Source organism: Trichosurus vulpecula, chromosome 2 (genome assembly GCF_011100635.1).
Source record: "Trichosurus vulpecula isolate mTriVul1 chromosome 2, mTriVul1.pri, whole genome shotgun sequence".
Lineage (NCBI taxonomy): Eukaryota > Metazoa > Chordata > Mammalia > Diprotodontia > Phalangeridae > Trichosurus > Trichosurus vulpecula.
Window position 1 is genome coordinate 107,632,852 of NC_050574.1, and position 15,796 is coordinate 107,648,647.

Sequence of the window (15,796 nt, forward strand, 5' to 3'; positions counted from 1 at the left end):
AAATAATGGCTTTTATGTCAGTTGTGCATTGATGGCATGCAGACTCTTTATTTGATAGTTGTGATTAATTCATTTAATTAAATGCTCAGTCACACCATTACAATGCATAACTCTTTTAAAACATTTTAAGTAATCACCAAGGCAACTAGCAGTGTTGAGCTAAATTCTCATTTTGAGAAGCTCATTCTTATTAATTGATCAGAATAACTTACGTTTTTACTGAATTAAGGATCTAACATTGAATTATATCAGTCTTCTTACACATACTTTTATTGTACTGATAGGTCTTTATAATTAAGGGCTTTCAGAAATAACTTTGTCTTATTTATAACCAAATGTAGATGGTCACTCTTTGGGTCATTGTTTTATTTATGGTTGAGTCTTTTCAGTTTGTAATTGCCTTTTGTTGTTGTTGTTGTTAACTGAAAGGAACTTTTTTGCTCCCAGGGAAAAACTCTAAATAATTGACCATTAATTTAAGACTGTGTGACTTCATGGATAGAGACCTGAGTTCAAATTCTGCTTCTGTTGTATTTTGGCTGTATGACCCCCAGGGCAAGTCAATTAATCTTTCATTGCCCCATGCTGCTCTTCAGGATTATAAATTGCAGAGCAGATGCCATATTGGAGGAGGGCGATTGTTTACTAGGAATTCCTTGCTCCAATTAAATAACACATACAGAGCATTAAAAAAAAAAGAGCTATCCCAGTTTTGGATGTTTCTAAGTGCCACTTCGTCTTGGCTGTGTTAGCAAAGCTTTTTTTTTTTTAACAGTTGCTGTTACTGTTGTTCTAAAATTGTACATAATTGAATCACTTCCTAGCAGTTAAATTTTTTTTCCCCTCCCTGCATTAGGCACCTCCTGTAATGGCCTATCCTGCTACAACCCCAACGGGAATGATAGGATATGGAATAGTAAGTATTCATTTGTGTATAATTTGACTGCTTGGCAGGGGATGGGGAAGGAAGGGAATAAGCTCTAATATAGCAGCTACTATGTGCTACTATGCCAAGTATTTTTTACGAATATTATCTTACTTGATCCTCACAACCACCCTGTGAGGTAGGTGCTGTTACTGTCCTCATTTTACAGTTGAGGAAACTGAGGCAGACAGGTTAAGGGACTTGCCAAGAGTCACACTGCCAGTAAGTGTCTAAGGCCCAATTTGAACCTCAGGTCTTCCTGAATCCAGGCTCAAAACACCACCAGTTGCTGGTATATGTATAAAAATTTGCTATCTGTATTGTTGCAAATGATCTATCTATACAAGAGCTCAAAAACTGAAATTTTTATCAAAAAACATTAATAGCTTGCGTGTACTCTTTTAATAGATGGTAACATCCATGAATTTAATTTCATGAGTGGGTGGTAGTGATTTTTAACGAACTATGTTGATATACTCTGGAACAATTAAGAGTTGACTCTGTAGTAACTATTCTATAGTTATTTTAGGCCTCTTTATATTTTTCCCTAAAAACAATAGCCAAATGCAGAATGAGCCCTTGGGAATTAACTTGAGCTTTTCACCTTGCATTGTGGGCATGTAGCTAGTGGGTTTAAGAACTGTACTTTGATTTATACTATATTAATAGAAGTACTTTGCTTTAACATGCTTAGGAGAGATTTTCTTTTCTTACATTTGTAACTTTTCTTGTGATTCTATAGCCAGTAAGTTTAGAAATCCTTGCTCCCAACCAAGGCCTATAATTTAGGCATTACGTCTTTTATAAAATTGGGGTCTTTGAAAGACTTTCTTTGAAAGATATCTCAGCTTCTTTACCTTCTTGGAGTCTGTAGCTGCTATTTTATTGTATGTATTCAAACTTAATTTTCCTTTGAACCAGACCAAACGTACTATAGTATTTTTAACTCTTGTAGCTTTCATTTTTAAAAGGGAGAAAAAATCCACTGACAAATAATGTCCTTTAATTTTATGATTTATTTTTAGCCAGCTCAGATGGGAAATGTACCTGTAATGACACAACCAACGTTAATATACAGCCAACCTGTCATGAGACCACCAAATCCCTTTGGCCCTGTTTCAGGAGCACAGGTAATGTTGGACGTTTAATGCTATCATGACTGGCCTCATCTGGGAGGAGTTTACCAAGTTAAATATGGAGACAGTTTCGTTGCTTACTAATCAGGGAACTAATAATTTACTACACAGAAGGTGGGAATTTGCTTAACTCTTTTTTTAAGTAAAGGATGTCTTTCACTACTGACTTTTTGGAAGCAAGAGGAGAGATGAATAAGTAAAGGTTGGTAAAGATAAAGGTCTTAGTAAATTAGTATTCTAGGGTGTAGAGGTATATTATTTGGAAGTTAAGAGATGTTTTTTGTTACTTATGCATGGTTTTCTTGTATGAATCCAAATATATCATTAGTTTTACCCTCTGTCATGAGCCTGAAATTTTGAGATATCTTCTTTCTTTCACCAAAGGATAATATTCGCAGTAACAGCATTTGGTTTTTCTTAAATGAAGGACTCGATATATCTTACATTGTTGATCCTATTACAGCTGTAACATCACCTGTTTGGCTTAAATGGTTAATTTCTATAACTTCAGTCCCTTGATTTCCTTTCTGTGCTTTCAGAGAAAACCATGTAATTGACTGAATTCCAAATTATTGCTATATAGTTTTCAAGTTGGCTTTCTTTTCAAACTTCTGTGGTTTTTGCTCTTTTGTTAGTCTTATAGCTAATGCTTTTAATTCTAAGCCTCAAGAGTCGTCTATATATATTTCCTTGTATGTAGACTTTTTCTTTTGTGACAGAAATTTAGCTACCTAACCCTACATGATAAATAAATGTTCATTATGTTGATTCTGTTTGGAGATCAGAATGATCTGTGACCACAGTTTCCCTCTAGCATTGGCTAATTTACATACTGCCTCTTTTCTGTTTGAAGGATGCATATATTTTATTATTGCTCATGTGTTTAAATTCATATTGTTCAACTTGAATTGAGTTTCTTTTCTCTACCTCTATAGTTCTTTTCTCTTTTTTTGTTCTGAAAGGACATTGTAATTTGACATTTAACTGAATTTAGTCTTTATCCTTAAGAGGTAAAACTCAGATTGATTTAAATTAATACTTTTGCTCTAAAATGTCTTCATTCTGTTTACTATTGAAGTTACTTTGATCAACTTGGTCTTTAAATTGACTTTTTCATTTGTAACATTTGAACTAACTTTCAAAATAAGTTTCACAAGAAGGCTGGATACATTGCTATAAATTATCTGGAGTAATTGAAATTTTAACTTAGTTTTCCCTTTTTTCCCCCCACAAATTTACAGTTTTCATCAGGTTTTTTTTAGACCCTCTGCCTTCCAGTAGTAATAGTACTACCGATTGCCATTTTAAAATGTTGAACAACTAAACTAGTAATTTTACTCTAGTAACTTGTTAAAATATATATATAATTTTTCTTTCTGTCAGTTTATCCATCCTTTCTTACTGTGTAGTCATAAAACTCCTCATTCTTCTTGCCTTTTAATCTCTGATTCTTTATCTTTAACGTGATTTCTTGGGTCCTTTTGGTTTGATCAAAAAAACCCATCCATTTCTTCATTCAATAAGCATTCATTGTTAGGCTGTTGGACAAAACCTTGCACAAAGGAGATACAAAAATGACATTCCCTGTCCTCAGTGAATATATCGTTTAACATGAGACAAAAGGTATACACAAGTAGATAATGCAGAGTGGAATGTGATAAATGCCTTATAATAGAGATAAGAACAAGATGCAGTGAGTTCATCGAAAAGATGTATTACTTTAATGTTCCAACTCAATTTCTAATTGTAATATTTCTATTTAAGTTTTATTTCCTCCTTCTGGTGGGACCAAGAGAAGAGCACAGGTGTGTGCCAAAAAGAAATATTTAAATCAGAGCTGAGAAATTTATTCACTGTTGTCTCTAAAATATAGTTTCAAATGTTTAGCACAATGCGTTTCTGGAAGCACTTCTATATGCTATCTTTCTTAGAGGCAGCAGAGTGCATCAGTGAGCAGAGACTGCATCACTGTTGTAGCTCAGGCAACATTCTTGTTTTACCTTGCCTGTCTTGCATTACCCTGCCTGTCACCAACAGGTGGGATACCTCTACAATGTTTTCTGGGCTTCTTGCTCAAATGGCTAATCAGACTTAGATATTTAATGTCATATAGCTCTTATAGCTGTCAAGAATTTCCTTGGCATTTTAAAATATATTCTACCTTGGAGTCTCTGCATTAGTTTCCTTCTTTAAGTGTTCTTAAAAACTAACCTCAGAATTAATTTCATTTATGTGCCTTTATACCAATATTTCTTAAACGTTTTGCCTTCTGCGTTGCTAATAATCTTATAAAGTGAAAACATGTGCCAGACTTTCAATGTTCCTAAAAAGGGGTGGGGAGAATAACAGGAACACATTTTTGTGATATATTCTAGGAAAAGAAAGATTATATTATCACCTAGGAAATTAGGCAGTAATAAGGGAATAATCTGTTAAGGGTTGGAAACTTCCCTAAAACATTGTGAATTTGAAAGAGAACTCTCATAGGGAAGGCAAAAAAAAAAAAAAACTAGGAAAATTCCATAATAGTGATGATAATGTGGATGAATAAAACTTTGTTACCACCATATGGTCCATCTTCTTCCCCTCTGCTGACCCTTTTACTTCAGAACTTGTTAAACATATTAAGGCAATACAGACATATACAGTTTTTATTTTCATCTACAGGGTCTCTTATGAACCTATTGGACATTATTACGTCCTGGCTCTGTCATTTGACCCTTTCCAAGTCACTTGATCTCTCAGCTTCAGTTTCTTATGAAAATGGAAATACTTGCATTGCCTTTCATGAGGTTGTTGTTAGGAAAGTATTACATATTATAATGTATTTTTGTTCATTTCCAAAGTTTCTAACCTATTTCAGGTTTTCCCGGCATCTTATACTTGAACTACCTCTCATTTAATTTACTCTGCATCCAACTGTTAAAATAATGTTCTGTAAATGGTGTTTTCATTACTTTTCCCCTTCCAGTTAAGCCTACAGTGACTCCCTATTGTATTGAAAGTATATATATATTATTATATTCCAGGCATTCCATCCACTTTGCTTTTTGTCTTCCTATTCCTTCACAAGGTTCTATTCTAGTAGTAACCCATGAGCAAATGAAAAATAGTAATGTACTTGATTTTCACAATTATGTGACTATCATAGACTTTGTTTCTCACGCTCCAGTTTCCCTTATTCCATCCAAGCCAATCTTTATTATTTATCACTATTTTAAAGTTGCTGTATAGGAGGCTCTTTTTAAATAGCAAAGGACTGCATAAATGTGAGCTATTAGTACTAATGATTTTCATTAATAATAAGTAATACTAATAATTTTCTTGCTCACTTCTATGTAGAAGATACAGTTGCTATACTCTTCTTTTTCTGTTTGCTTTTTTCTTCCCAATTTAAAGGACACTAGGTTCTATTTTCTCAAAGACTTGATTTTAAAAATTTACTTGCTCCAAGAAACCTTTCCTAACTAATATCACTCCTTTTTCATCTTTCCTTTCCTCCACATTCACTCAAGCAAATAATCTAAAACTTTTAGTGGTGGTAAAATGGTGAATATGAGTGTGATGGGCTTGCCAGTTATATTGCCAGTTATATTGCTATTGCTATGAATATGCTGGTGTGGTTCTGAATTGTAAAATATAACAGACTCTCCATATAGAAGACAGAAGCAAAACATTTATCCATACACAAGAAAGCCAAATTCTAGCACCAGTAAACTGAATCCATTATAGCAGCAAAGAAGTTAATGCACATTATCACTACCCAGAGCAACTCCATCCCAAAACCTTCCCACAAACAAGCACTTACAATGCTAGCTGCTTGCCTGTGTCCTCCCTCCCCCACTGCTCTAATTTCTCTGACCTCATTTCCCCTTGGCTCTGCTCTAACCTTCCTGCTCCTCCCACCACATGTAAGTTAGGCTTCCGTGTGATTTAAGCAGGTCACACAGGCCTATTAATGAATGGAAAGGTCTTCAAATTAAGCAAAAATACATTAACAGTACAATAGTGTTAACTGAAAACAAAACAAAAAACACAGCAGTTCTCAATGGAAGAGAGTCAGATATCAAATGATATCTTGATAAATTTTTTAAGTGAAGCAAGAAAGATAGAGACTTTTTATACCTGAAGTGATCTGATTTTTATTAAACCCCTCTTTTGTATATGACAACACTTTAGATGCTTGAAGATAGTTATGTTCTCCTTGAGCCTTTTTCTTCAAGTTAAACAACTCCAGTTTCTTCAGCTGGTATCCATATAGAATAAACCTTAAGGGACTTACAACCTACTTCTCTTCTTCTAGAAGCTTTCTAGTTTATCAATATCCTTCCTAAAATATGTGCCTAATACTAAAGACGATAATCAGATGTGATCTGACTAAGGTGTAGAATACTACATCAGAACTATCATATCCTTATTCCTTAGAAGTTTTTCTTCTCAGTATAGTCTGATATTTTAGCTTTCTTGACTGGCATATCACTATTATGCATTGCAGTGAACCAGATGCCCTGTATCTTTTTCAGATGATCTGCCCTTTAGCTTCCCCATTTTGTACTTGTGAGGTTGATATTTTGAACTGAAGAATAAAACTACATTTATTCCTATTAAATTTCATCTTTAAAATTTGGCCCAGACCTTTACCCTGCAAGGCTAAAGGCCTTGGGTCTTTTTAGATCTTGACTCTGCCAGTCAATGTGTTAATTATCTTTCCTGCTTTTGTATCAGCTGTAAATTTAATGAATTGTACTATCTAAATATGCCTTTATCCAAGTCACAGATAAAAGGTGCAGAACTAAGCACAAGTCCCCAAGATACTTCCATTCAAGTCCATCTCAAACCATTCATATTTGAGTCTGGCTATTTAACCAGTTTTGAACCCATATAACTATGTTCCTATCCATGTCTTTCCATTTTTTTCCACAAGAAAAGCATGAGAAAATTTCTTCTTGCCTGATCCTCAGTCTAGTTTCATTGTTTCTGTTGTTCATAGGCTCATTATTTTTGTGGCTGAGGTGTCTATATTTAATTCTTAATTCCCTTCTGTTATTTTTTCTGTATGTATCACCTCATATAACTCCCATGAGCACTACTTGAAAATTTGAAGTTGGCATGAAGGATAGATAGTCTTTGTTGTATGATACTGTTTTTCTCCTCTACTTAGTTGTGTTGCTGATTAGACTGTTGGGTTATTGGGATGCTATCACTGACTAGTGCAGTTACTAAACCTCTTCTTGACTACAATCAATAGTGTATTTTTGTTAATGTGTAGCAGCCTTGCTAGTTTTCTAATTTCTATGAAGATATATGTGACTTGTAGAGACTATCAACCCCTATTTAAGTCTAAGCGGGAATAGACCTATTTATTTTTTTAAAAATAATTCAGTTGCTTTTTAAGATTTATTTTGTGTTTTATGAAGAAAGTGTAACTATTCCCTTATGCATATTTGAATTTAATTCTTTGATAAATAATTGGGTCAATTAACGAGTGCAGTGGGAAAAATCAGTGTATTTAGCAGCGAGTAGTGGGACCTTTTCTTTGGTCAGAAATAGGTAGGTTCTTTTAGGTTTTCTGATTGTACTGATGATAACTGATGCTTTGTTAGGCATTTACAGGGGCTCTGTCTAGAGATCCAGAATGGCTCAGCTGTTTTATTTGTTTTGCGATGGCTGATTTTAAAGTAAGTCTGACATCAGTAAAGTGTCTGAATGGAAACAAAGACTTTTTGTGAGAACTGTTAACCACTCTCAATGGGGGGCACTGTTGCTTCTTGATATGGAAATAATTTGTCCTACAAAAATGGTCTCTTTTACTGAAATTCTTGAATATGTAAGAACTAACTTCTTTATTTGATATTTAGGTTTCGTTTTTGTACTTGTATGTGAATAGTCACTGTTGGCAGTTACATCATTTGTCAGCTGTTCTACACAACTGGATTTCTTTTTTTACCCCCTTAAAAATATTTTTAAAAAGGCCTTTTGCATTGTCTACAGTGTAGCTCATTCATTCAAGTTTTTAGATAGATAACATGAAAGAGTTTGATTTGGGATGTTTAAGTTAGTGTCACAAATGATAACTTGTTTTTCAGCCCCTTGACCTCTCTGCGGCATTTGAGCACCATTATTACCTCCTTGATATACTCTCTCTTCTCTGGGTTTTTTGTTTTTGTGACAGTTATATCAGTTCTTCTACCTATCTCCTTTTTGGCATCATCATCCTTGTCATATTCACTGAGTAGGTGTACTGCAAGGCTTTGTCCCGGACCCCCTAGGCTCTTCTATTTACATTCTCTTTTGGTGACCTCATGAATTCCTATGGTTTATCATATCTATGCAGACTACTCCTAGATCCATACATCTAGCCTTAGTCTCTCTTGTGAGCTCTAGAATCACATTACCGGTTGCGTATTGGACATTTCCCACTGAATGTTCTGTAGGTGTATCAGATTTAATATGTCCAAAACAGAGTTCATTATCTTCCACTTACCCCCTCTTTTCAACTTTCTTATTTGTATCAAATACATTGGCATCCTTCCATTCACCCAGATTCATAGACTGGGAGTCATCCTGGAATCCTCACTGATGCTACACGCAAATCTATTCAGATGCCAAGTCTTGTTTCTACTTCCACATGACTACCACTTAAGTTCAAGCTGAATGACCACTCACCTGGACTATTTTAGTGGCCTCCTCATTGGTCTCCCTGCCTCAAGTCTCTGCCCATTTGAAATCATACTCCAAATAGCTGTCAGAATGATTTTCCTATAGGATAGGCCTGCCCATGTTGCTTCCTTGGCAGTGGAGATGAGTGATAGTGTCATGTATGATGGACAACAAAAAGGCCAGTTTAGCTATCCTATAGTGTGTAGTGTAATGTATATAATAAGTAATGTATATAATAAGATTGGTAAAGTCGATCACTGCCAAGTTGTGAAAGGTTTTAATCTGGGTGGCTCCCTGTTACCTGTAAAACCAAATATATCTATGTGGCGATTTCATTGAAAACAGAATATCCTTGTGAGATAGCCAGGTGGCACATATATGCACATAAGAGTGCAGGGCTAAATGTGTCAGGAGAGTGATTGTGAACAGGATGTTGTATGGTGAGCCACTGGAAATAGGGTGGATGATAGCTTCAAAAACAGCGTTATAGTTATGTTACATAACATGCCTGATATATAGTAATCATAATGTAAGATGGGATTACAACAGGAAAGGCATCTGAATATGGTTCTAAGAGGCAGTTGCCAACCACGTTGACTCTGATGAGTATTAGTTGCATCAAACCATAAAGCAGCCATTTCACATGTGTGCATTATAGAAATCAAACATCTACCTTTGTTGTTTCCTCACACAGGAACAACTAAGTAATACCATCATCTTTAAATATGGAAGACTGATAACATAATATTGCTTGTATGTTTATAGGCCAGTTCCACTTGTATTTTTATTCTTCCAAAATGGCATAGTTGTGAATTAAGCATTTTCAGAAGCTGAGTTGTCAGTGTTTCAAAATGACAGACTGTTTTCTTGTTTTAACTTTCTTATTGACTGTCAATATTTGGCAGTGTAGTTCATCTGTATTAACTGTGCAGACACCCTGGCAATGTTGATGCCAAGTATTCTGATTTTGGAAGTAAAATTTGATAGTCTAGATAAATATCTTTAAAATTAATTTTAGAATTTTCCAGTAATGCATAGTTTGGTTTAAAGCATTGATTCCTCGTTGGCCCCGGAGCATGTGGGAAAAGTTATTAAAAATAACTTCTAATTTTATCAGTCGTTTTCAGATTTGGCCTTGTATTATTCTAGCCTCAAAGATTCTGTGTTACGAAGCAGTGATACCATGTCCATTTTTGTTTTTGCAACATATAGTATATCAGCAATGGCGGTTATGTAGTTTGTGCCTCCATTTTCACTGAAGCTGAAATAATTTTTATGAGAGTCTTCACTTTATGCTAATTATATGAAAAATCTTTTCCCTTTCCTGGAAAATGAACAAAGGGACCTTGTATACGTTAATTTCTTTTTTAAATATAAGATTTTCTCTTTAAAGATCAGTTTGTTTTCAGAGGTCAAGTAGGATTTCACTTAGAGGAAATAATTCCAGCTCTTAAGATCTATGCAAGAGCATTCTGTGGTTGTTTCTGAATTTGATAGTTTGATTCATATTAAGCTTTACTTCCATATCATTTTTGTTTCTGAGAGGCAAATCAGATGATGAGTTAATATTGCCTTTCATCTTTGATTTAATGATCCATTTCAGATATTATGCAGGTCAGATCCCATTGCAGAAAACTGACTGAACATTTGTTTTGGTATAGTGGAAATCATTTGAAATGAATTTGAGGGTTGGATTTTTGTTTATAGAGATTGTTGTAATGGTATATGTAATATCATTTTATCTCAGTGGCAACTTAGATGTTGGCTGATAATTCGTGGATTATAAAAGGTAATGTTTCTTTAAAAGACTTTATATTTTAATATAATTCCTTGGCCTTGCTCTGTTTCCTTATAGGCCTTCCCTTCTTCATATTCATTTCAAATGCTCAGTAAGACTGTTGATCTTTATTCTTTCAGTTAAACTCCACATAAAGTTTTAAAGGCCTACCAACCTAATTTCTACTTGGAGGCCAGCTTTCACTATGCTTTTCTGCTTGCTGAACTGACCCTATTTAGCTCTGCCTGGCATTGGCAACAGTTGTGCTATTACTGTTACTTTCTGTTTCTCCCTTTACTGGATCCTCTGAGCTGTGAACTTTTCAGTTCCCCCTTGGATTAGAGAGTTATGAGTGGTACCTGTTGTGCTGATGCTTCAAGATAACAGGCAGCCATGAAAGCCAGAGAGAGCCTTAGAGCCATAGCTTCTGCTGCTTATTCTCTCACCTGGGCATAGTCTTGAAGATATCCTTATCCTTAGCAATATGGAAAAGGTATATGATTATGTTAAGCTCTATTTTCCTAATTTGTCAGATTCTGTTGTTTTTCATTTTAAGCATTTTGTCAAAAGGTAACTTCATTTTCAACATGAGTGCATCATTTGTAAGCATCTTTGACTTCTAAATACAAGATGGTAAAACTCTTGAACATTAAGAAGACAAAAAGATGGTTTCAAATAGGCCAAATTAAGAAACTTAAAAAAAATATTGCTTAGAAAGAAATATTGATACAGAAACACCATAGGAAACATAAAATTTTTTTTCAAAAGTTATGTATGTTCAAGGAGATTAATAATTCGAATTAGTAACTGTAACAAGCAGAGATTTCAGTTCAGAAACAAAAGTGAAAGAAAACTAGAGTATGGAATGTCATGGCATTAAGTACTATTTTATCATCCCAGTGATATTAGAGCTCCCTGTTATTGGAGGGAGGGAACAATCAGAACTTTGCTTCTGCAAAACTGTCCCTAGTTGGGCTAAAAAGAGGTTATACATATAGACATACATACATAATACACATCTGTATATGTATTTTATATTTTATGTATGGGAATAATAAGATCCCTAAGCAATATTGTGTTGTGCCTTATGGTTTTGTTTTTCTTTTTAAAGAAGAAGAGTAAGAAGAATGACAGTGAAGTCTGAACTACTAGCCTTTGAGACTTATAATCCATATACATTTTGAATATTGAGGTATAATTGGTACTATTTTCAATTAATCAACCCCAATTAATGTTAGATTGATAGGAGATCAATGTAACAAACATTATGATATTATATAGGAAAGAATGAGCCAGACTTAGCAGGAAGATGGTTAGAGTTAGTTATATACTTGCTGCTTTTATTTGATTGATGGACTGTACAAAGTCATTAGGATTGGGGTGGAGGATTAAGTTGAAAGTGTTTACCTTCCTCAGATGCTTTGTGCTAATTGAAGCTAAAATTTAGGTTGAAGTTTGAAGAAGTTAGCCTGTTGAAGACCATATGAGAATAGAAAATTTGAATACTTAGGTCTGTATAGTAGACAGATTCTTGATAATGTTTCTGAACTCATCCAGTCTCTTTAGTTTGCATACAGTATTGCTAAACTATAACAAAAATTGTCAGGAGAATTTTTTGCATAAATATAAGAAATAAAATCAGTGGACCTCAACTTTGCATTTATTAGTTAAGTACATAGGATATTAGATTAAATGACCCTCCCAGAGACATTTCCAGCTCCTAAGATTGTATGGTCCAGTTGAAAAACATTCAGACCAAGAGGAAGGAAGAAGGTCATATATGTTAATATTTTATAATTGTGCTTTAAGGGACAGTATTTTCACCTCTTTGAGAAAGGAGGGAGATGATATTTTTTATATCCTGAAATCAGACTGAATTTTGAAAGAGTTTATACAACTCTGATGTACTTAAAGAGAAGATGACTCCATCTTCTTTCATTTTGGTGGGGATGAGGAAAAGGAGGGAGGGGAACAGAGAGAACAACCTTTATCTTAACAAGTGGTCAACTTATATTGACAACTTTAGGCAAAAGTAATTTTCCTTTTGACCTTCTGTAGTTAGAAGCTTGTTTGCTGAAAGAAACATGCCATTGGATATCCTTTCACTTCACATATCACCAAACTTTTCGTTTTACTCCCATTCTCCAAAGGCTGCTTTTATATTTATCAAAGTCAACAAACCAAAACCACTTCTTCTTTCATTACATTTTCTACTTTCATGTTCTGTCATTCTGAGACCTTTTTTCTTTCCCTTTCTCTGTCTTCTTTCCCCCAGCTGTCTGCAGCATCCAGTCCCTCCAGTCACAGTCCTCACAGAGCTTCAGGAAAGGACCCTTTTGCAGAGCTCTCTTTGGAGGATTTCTTATAAAACACTTTAGGTATTGCTTGTTGTTGGGGGAGATGGGGACTCTTAAAAAAATATACATATATATATATATATTTTAAAATTGCCATTAAGCACAATTCTCCCCTTCTCCATTTGTTTGTTTCTTTAAATTTCCTTTCCCAAAATAAATGAGGAAACATTTGGGAAAGTTCCTTATTATTAATGAAAAGTATGAAATTGAAACATCATTCTTCATGTCCAAATAACATTCATTCATCGCTGACAGTGGATGGTTGGGTTCGTACAGCATCCTATAAAAATGGATGATCTCGACCAGTGTCTTGAAGGAAATGAAGAGAGCAATGCAGTTTTAACAGATTTCATTAGATCTTGGTTAGGAACAGATTTTTAGTTATGATTATATAAGATCGTGGCTAATTGAATAGTTCATTACAAGAATCTCTGAAGGATCACTGTTTTATGTGTGCTTCCTACACTTGTCAGCATCATTTCCCCCCAGTATTGTGTAAAAACAGGTGGGTACTTGTAAACCATAAATAACAGTGTTAGATACTTAATCTGATGTTTTTTGTTTCCTGGAAGATTATTGTCTGTAATTTGTATGTACTTGCTCTAGATGTTGGGGACTTTGCACCTGGTAGATTTTTCAACAGTTTACTAGTTTCTTTTGATAGCAGTTTTAAGGACAATGTCCGGTGTTTTTTGTTTTTGTCTGAGTGAATGAAGCCAAGTCCTGTAGAAATATTTATTCTTCTTTCCAAATCACTTTAATTTCCCTAAATGTAAAAGAATTGACCTAGTGAACATTGAATTCTAATTTTCCTGTTGAGGTTTTAGAGAGAGAGTTGGAAGATTTAAGGCTAGATTCAAGGGTGTGTGTGTGTCTGATTTTTATTATTTGATTAGTTAGAAACACTGTTCTAAACTCCCTCCTCCCCCAATTGTGTTTTTATGGAACTGAAAGAATGGAATTTTTATTTTAATTGAAAGAGTTTCTGAATTTGTAATAGAAAAGTTGAACTATTTTAAATATTTTTTCTTAAGTGTCAACATGGTGAATTCTTACTGTGATTAGTGAGATAATACTTACTTTACTTTACAGCCTGGACTTCTGATAAGCATGCTATGAGCATGAAGGACTTCTGATAAGCATGCTATGAGCACTTCTGTGACAATTAAATGCCAAAGGTCATGAAACGTTTTTATTTCTGTGGGATCCTGTAATGCCATTAATTAATTTTAGATTTTTTCTCATTTTTTTCTAGATACAGTTTATGTAATAATCCAGTGGAAGAGAATGGAATCATTGTTCCAAAAAGACAAGTGCTCAAGCAGCAAACCCCAACTTCCAGCAAGATTCAAATTGCTGTCTTGTAAACTCTCCTCTCTTCCATTAGAATGCTGCAGGAACTCAATGAGGGGCCCATGACAGCAATTGGGACTAGTCTGTAGGCGAAAGCATCAGTACAGTATAAAGCCAAGAATTGCCATGATTTAAGACTAAGATCTGTCTTTTTGGTGACTAACCCTTCAGTTCTTTCAACTCCTTATTAATACCCATAATCAGTAACCTACCAAGAGAAGCCCTTATTCAGAAAGTGTGAAATTTGTATTTGGAAAAGCTGTATGAAATGAAGAGCTGTGTGTGTCCTTGACTGTAATTTAACAGGACTCTTTTCGGGGATCAAAATCATAACTCTTATGCAGTACCTTTCTTTTCAATCTTCAAATGTAGAAACAGTAACTAAAATTAACTTTTCTTTAAAAAAATTATATATTCAGTTTGCAGTAGACATTCCTTATGTATTTGTATTTATTTATGATTATCAATTTAAGTAACATTAATATGGTATCAAACCTCCTTATGAAAATGAGTATGGATGTATACAGTATGTTTGATTTTTATCCACAAGAATGATTCTGATTCAGAATGCTTTTCAGCTGACATACAGAGCACTAAATATTTTACAGCAAATCCATAGATATGAATCTCTTAGAAATTCTCAGTCTGTATGGGAATTAGGGAAGAGTTATGAATGCATTAATCCGTATAGTCAATTCTGTGCCTAGATTTTGTAAGGGAACAGTTCGCTGACTAGGAAAAGCACTACGTTTTTAATTCCACATTAGTGCATCTGGAAGGAACTTTATTGCTTTGTGCTTGGCATGTCATTATTCTACATTTGACATTAGGGCCTCTCCAAAATGAATGTGAGAAATTGCTTTCACTTTAAAGACTTTCCTTCTTTTCAGTAAAACTCTAGGAGGTATTATGTGGGGGGAGGGCAAAATCCTGGAACCTTTCATTTGGCTTGTGCCAGGTTTATGATCATGTACCTTTTAAATAAGGGAAAATAGTGTCTTTACAGATGTCTAGCAAGAATTTAGTTAACGGAGAATTAAGCTGCACTGTTGATCGGTGCTTTGTGTAAATACATCTTAACATTTGGGTTGAGAGGGGCCTTAAGAAGGACAGTCAGTAGTAGGAAAGCAATTCTATACATGAGTTAAGCATACTTGTTGCATTGTCTCTGCAGATTCTATTTTTGTTTACAATATTAAAATGTATGTTAGCAAAAATGGGTGGATTTTCAAATAAAATGCAGCTTCCACAAAACTTTTGTTACAGTATTTTGGTCTGAAGTGTTTGTTTTGTTTTTTCATTCTGCTATTTAAAATGTGTGCAGTTGATTGCTCATATAATAAAATGTCAACTATTCAGATTTTAAATGTCCAGGAATATAGTATAGTTCTGCATTTGTGGCTACATTCTGGACTTTTACTGATAAGCCAAATAACCCATTAAAATGAGTAGTTGATGTGCCTAACTTTTTATTTTTTTATCCAAAGAAGGTATAGTTCAAGAGGAAATATTTTTCTTCAAATTTGGATATTTTATGATTGAATCTAACAAAGGTGCCTTCAGACCTATGTAACTAACAGTGGTGAAT

The 15,796-nt window shown here is 34.4% G+C and overlaps 1 protein-coding gene across 20 annotated transcripts in view; it reads left to right on the forward strand.

Annotated features, from left to right (window-relative positions):
- Positions 1 to 15,476, forward strand: part of PICALM (phosphatidylinositol binding clathrin assembly protein) — a 129,594-nt gene extending 114,118 nt beyond the window's left edge. For 15 of the 20 annotated variants that reach the window (XM_036745872.1, XM_036745873.1, XM_036745856.1 and 12 more), the window contains 4 exons: positions 857 to 916; positions 1,951 to 2,055; positions 12,774 to 12,876; positions 14,111 to 15,476. In XM_036745872.1, the coding sequence (XP_036601767.1) occupies positions 857 to 916; positions 1,951 to 2,055; positions 12,774 to 12,866 (258 nt within the window). In that variant the 3' untranslated portion in view covers positions 12,867 to 12,876; positions 14,111 to 15,476. The remainder of the gene's footprint in view (positions 1 to 856; positions 917 to 1,950; positions 2,056 to 12,773; positions 12,877 to 14,110) is intronic. The other 5 variants (XM_036745857.1, XM_036745860.1, XM_036745865.1 and 2 more) reach the window with 1 other exon arrangement.
- Positions 15,477 to 15,796: the final 320 nt, after the last annotated feature.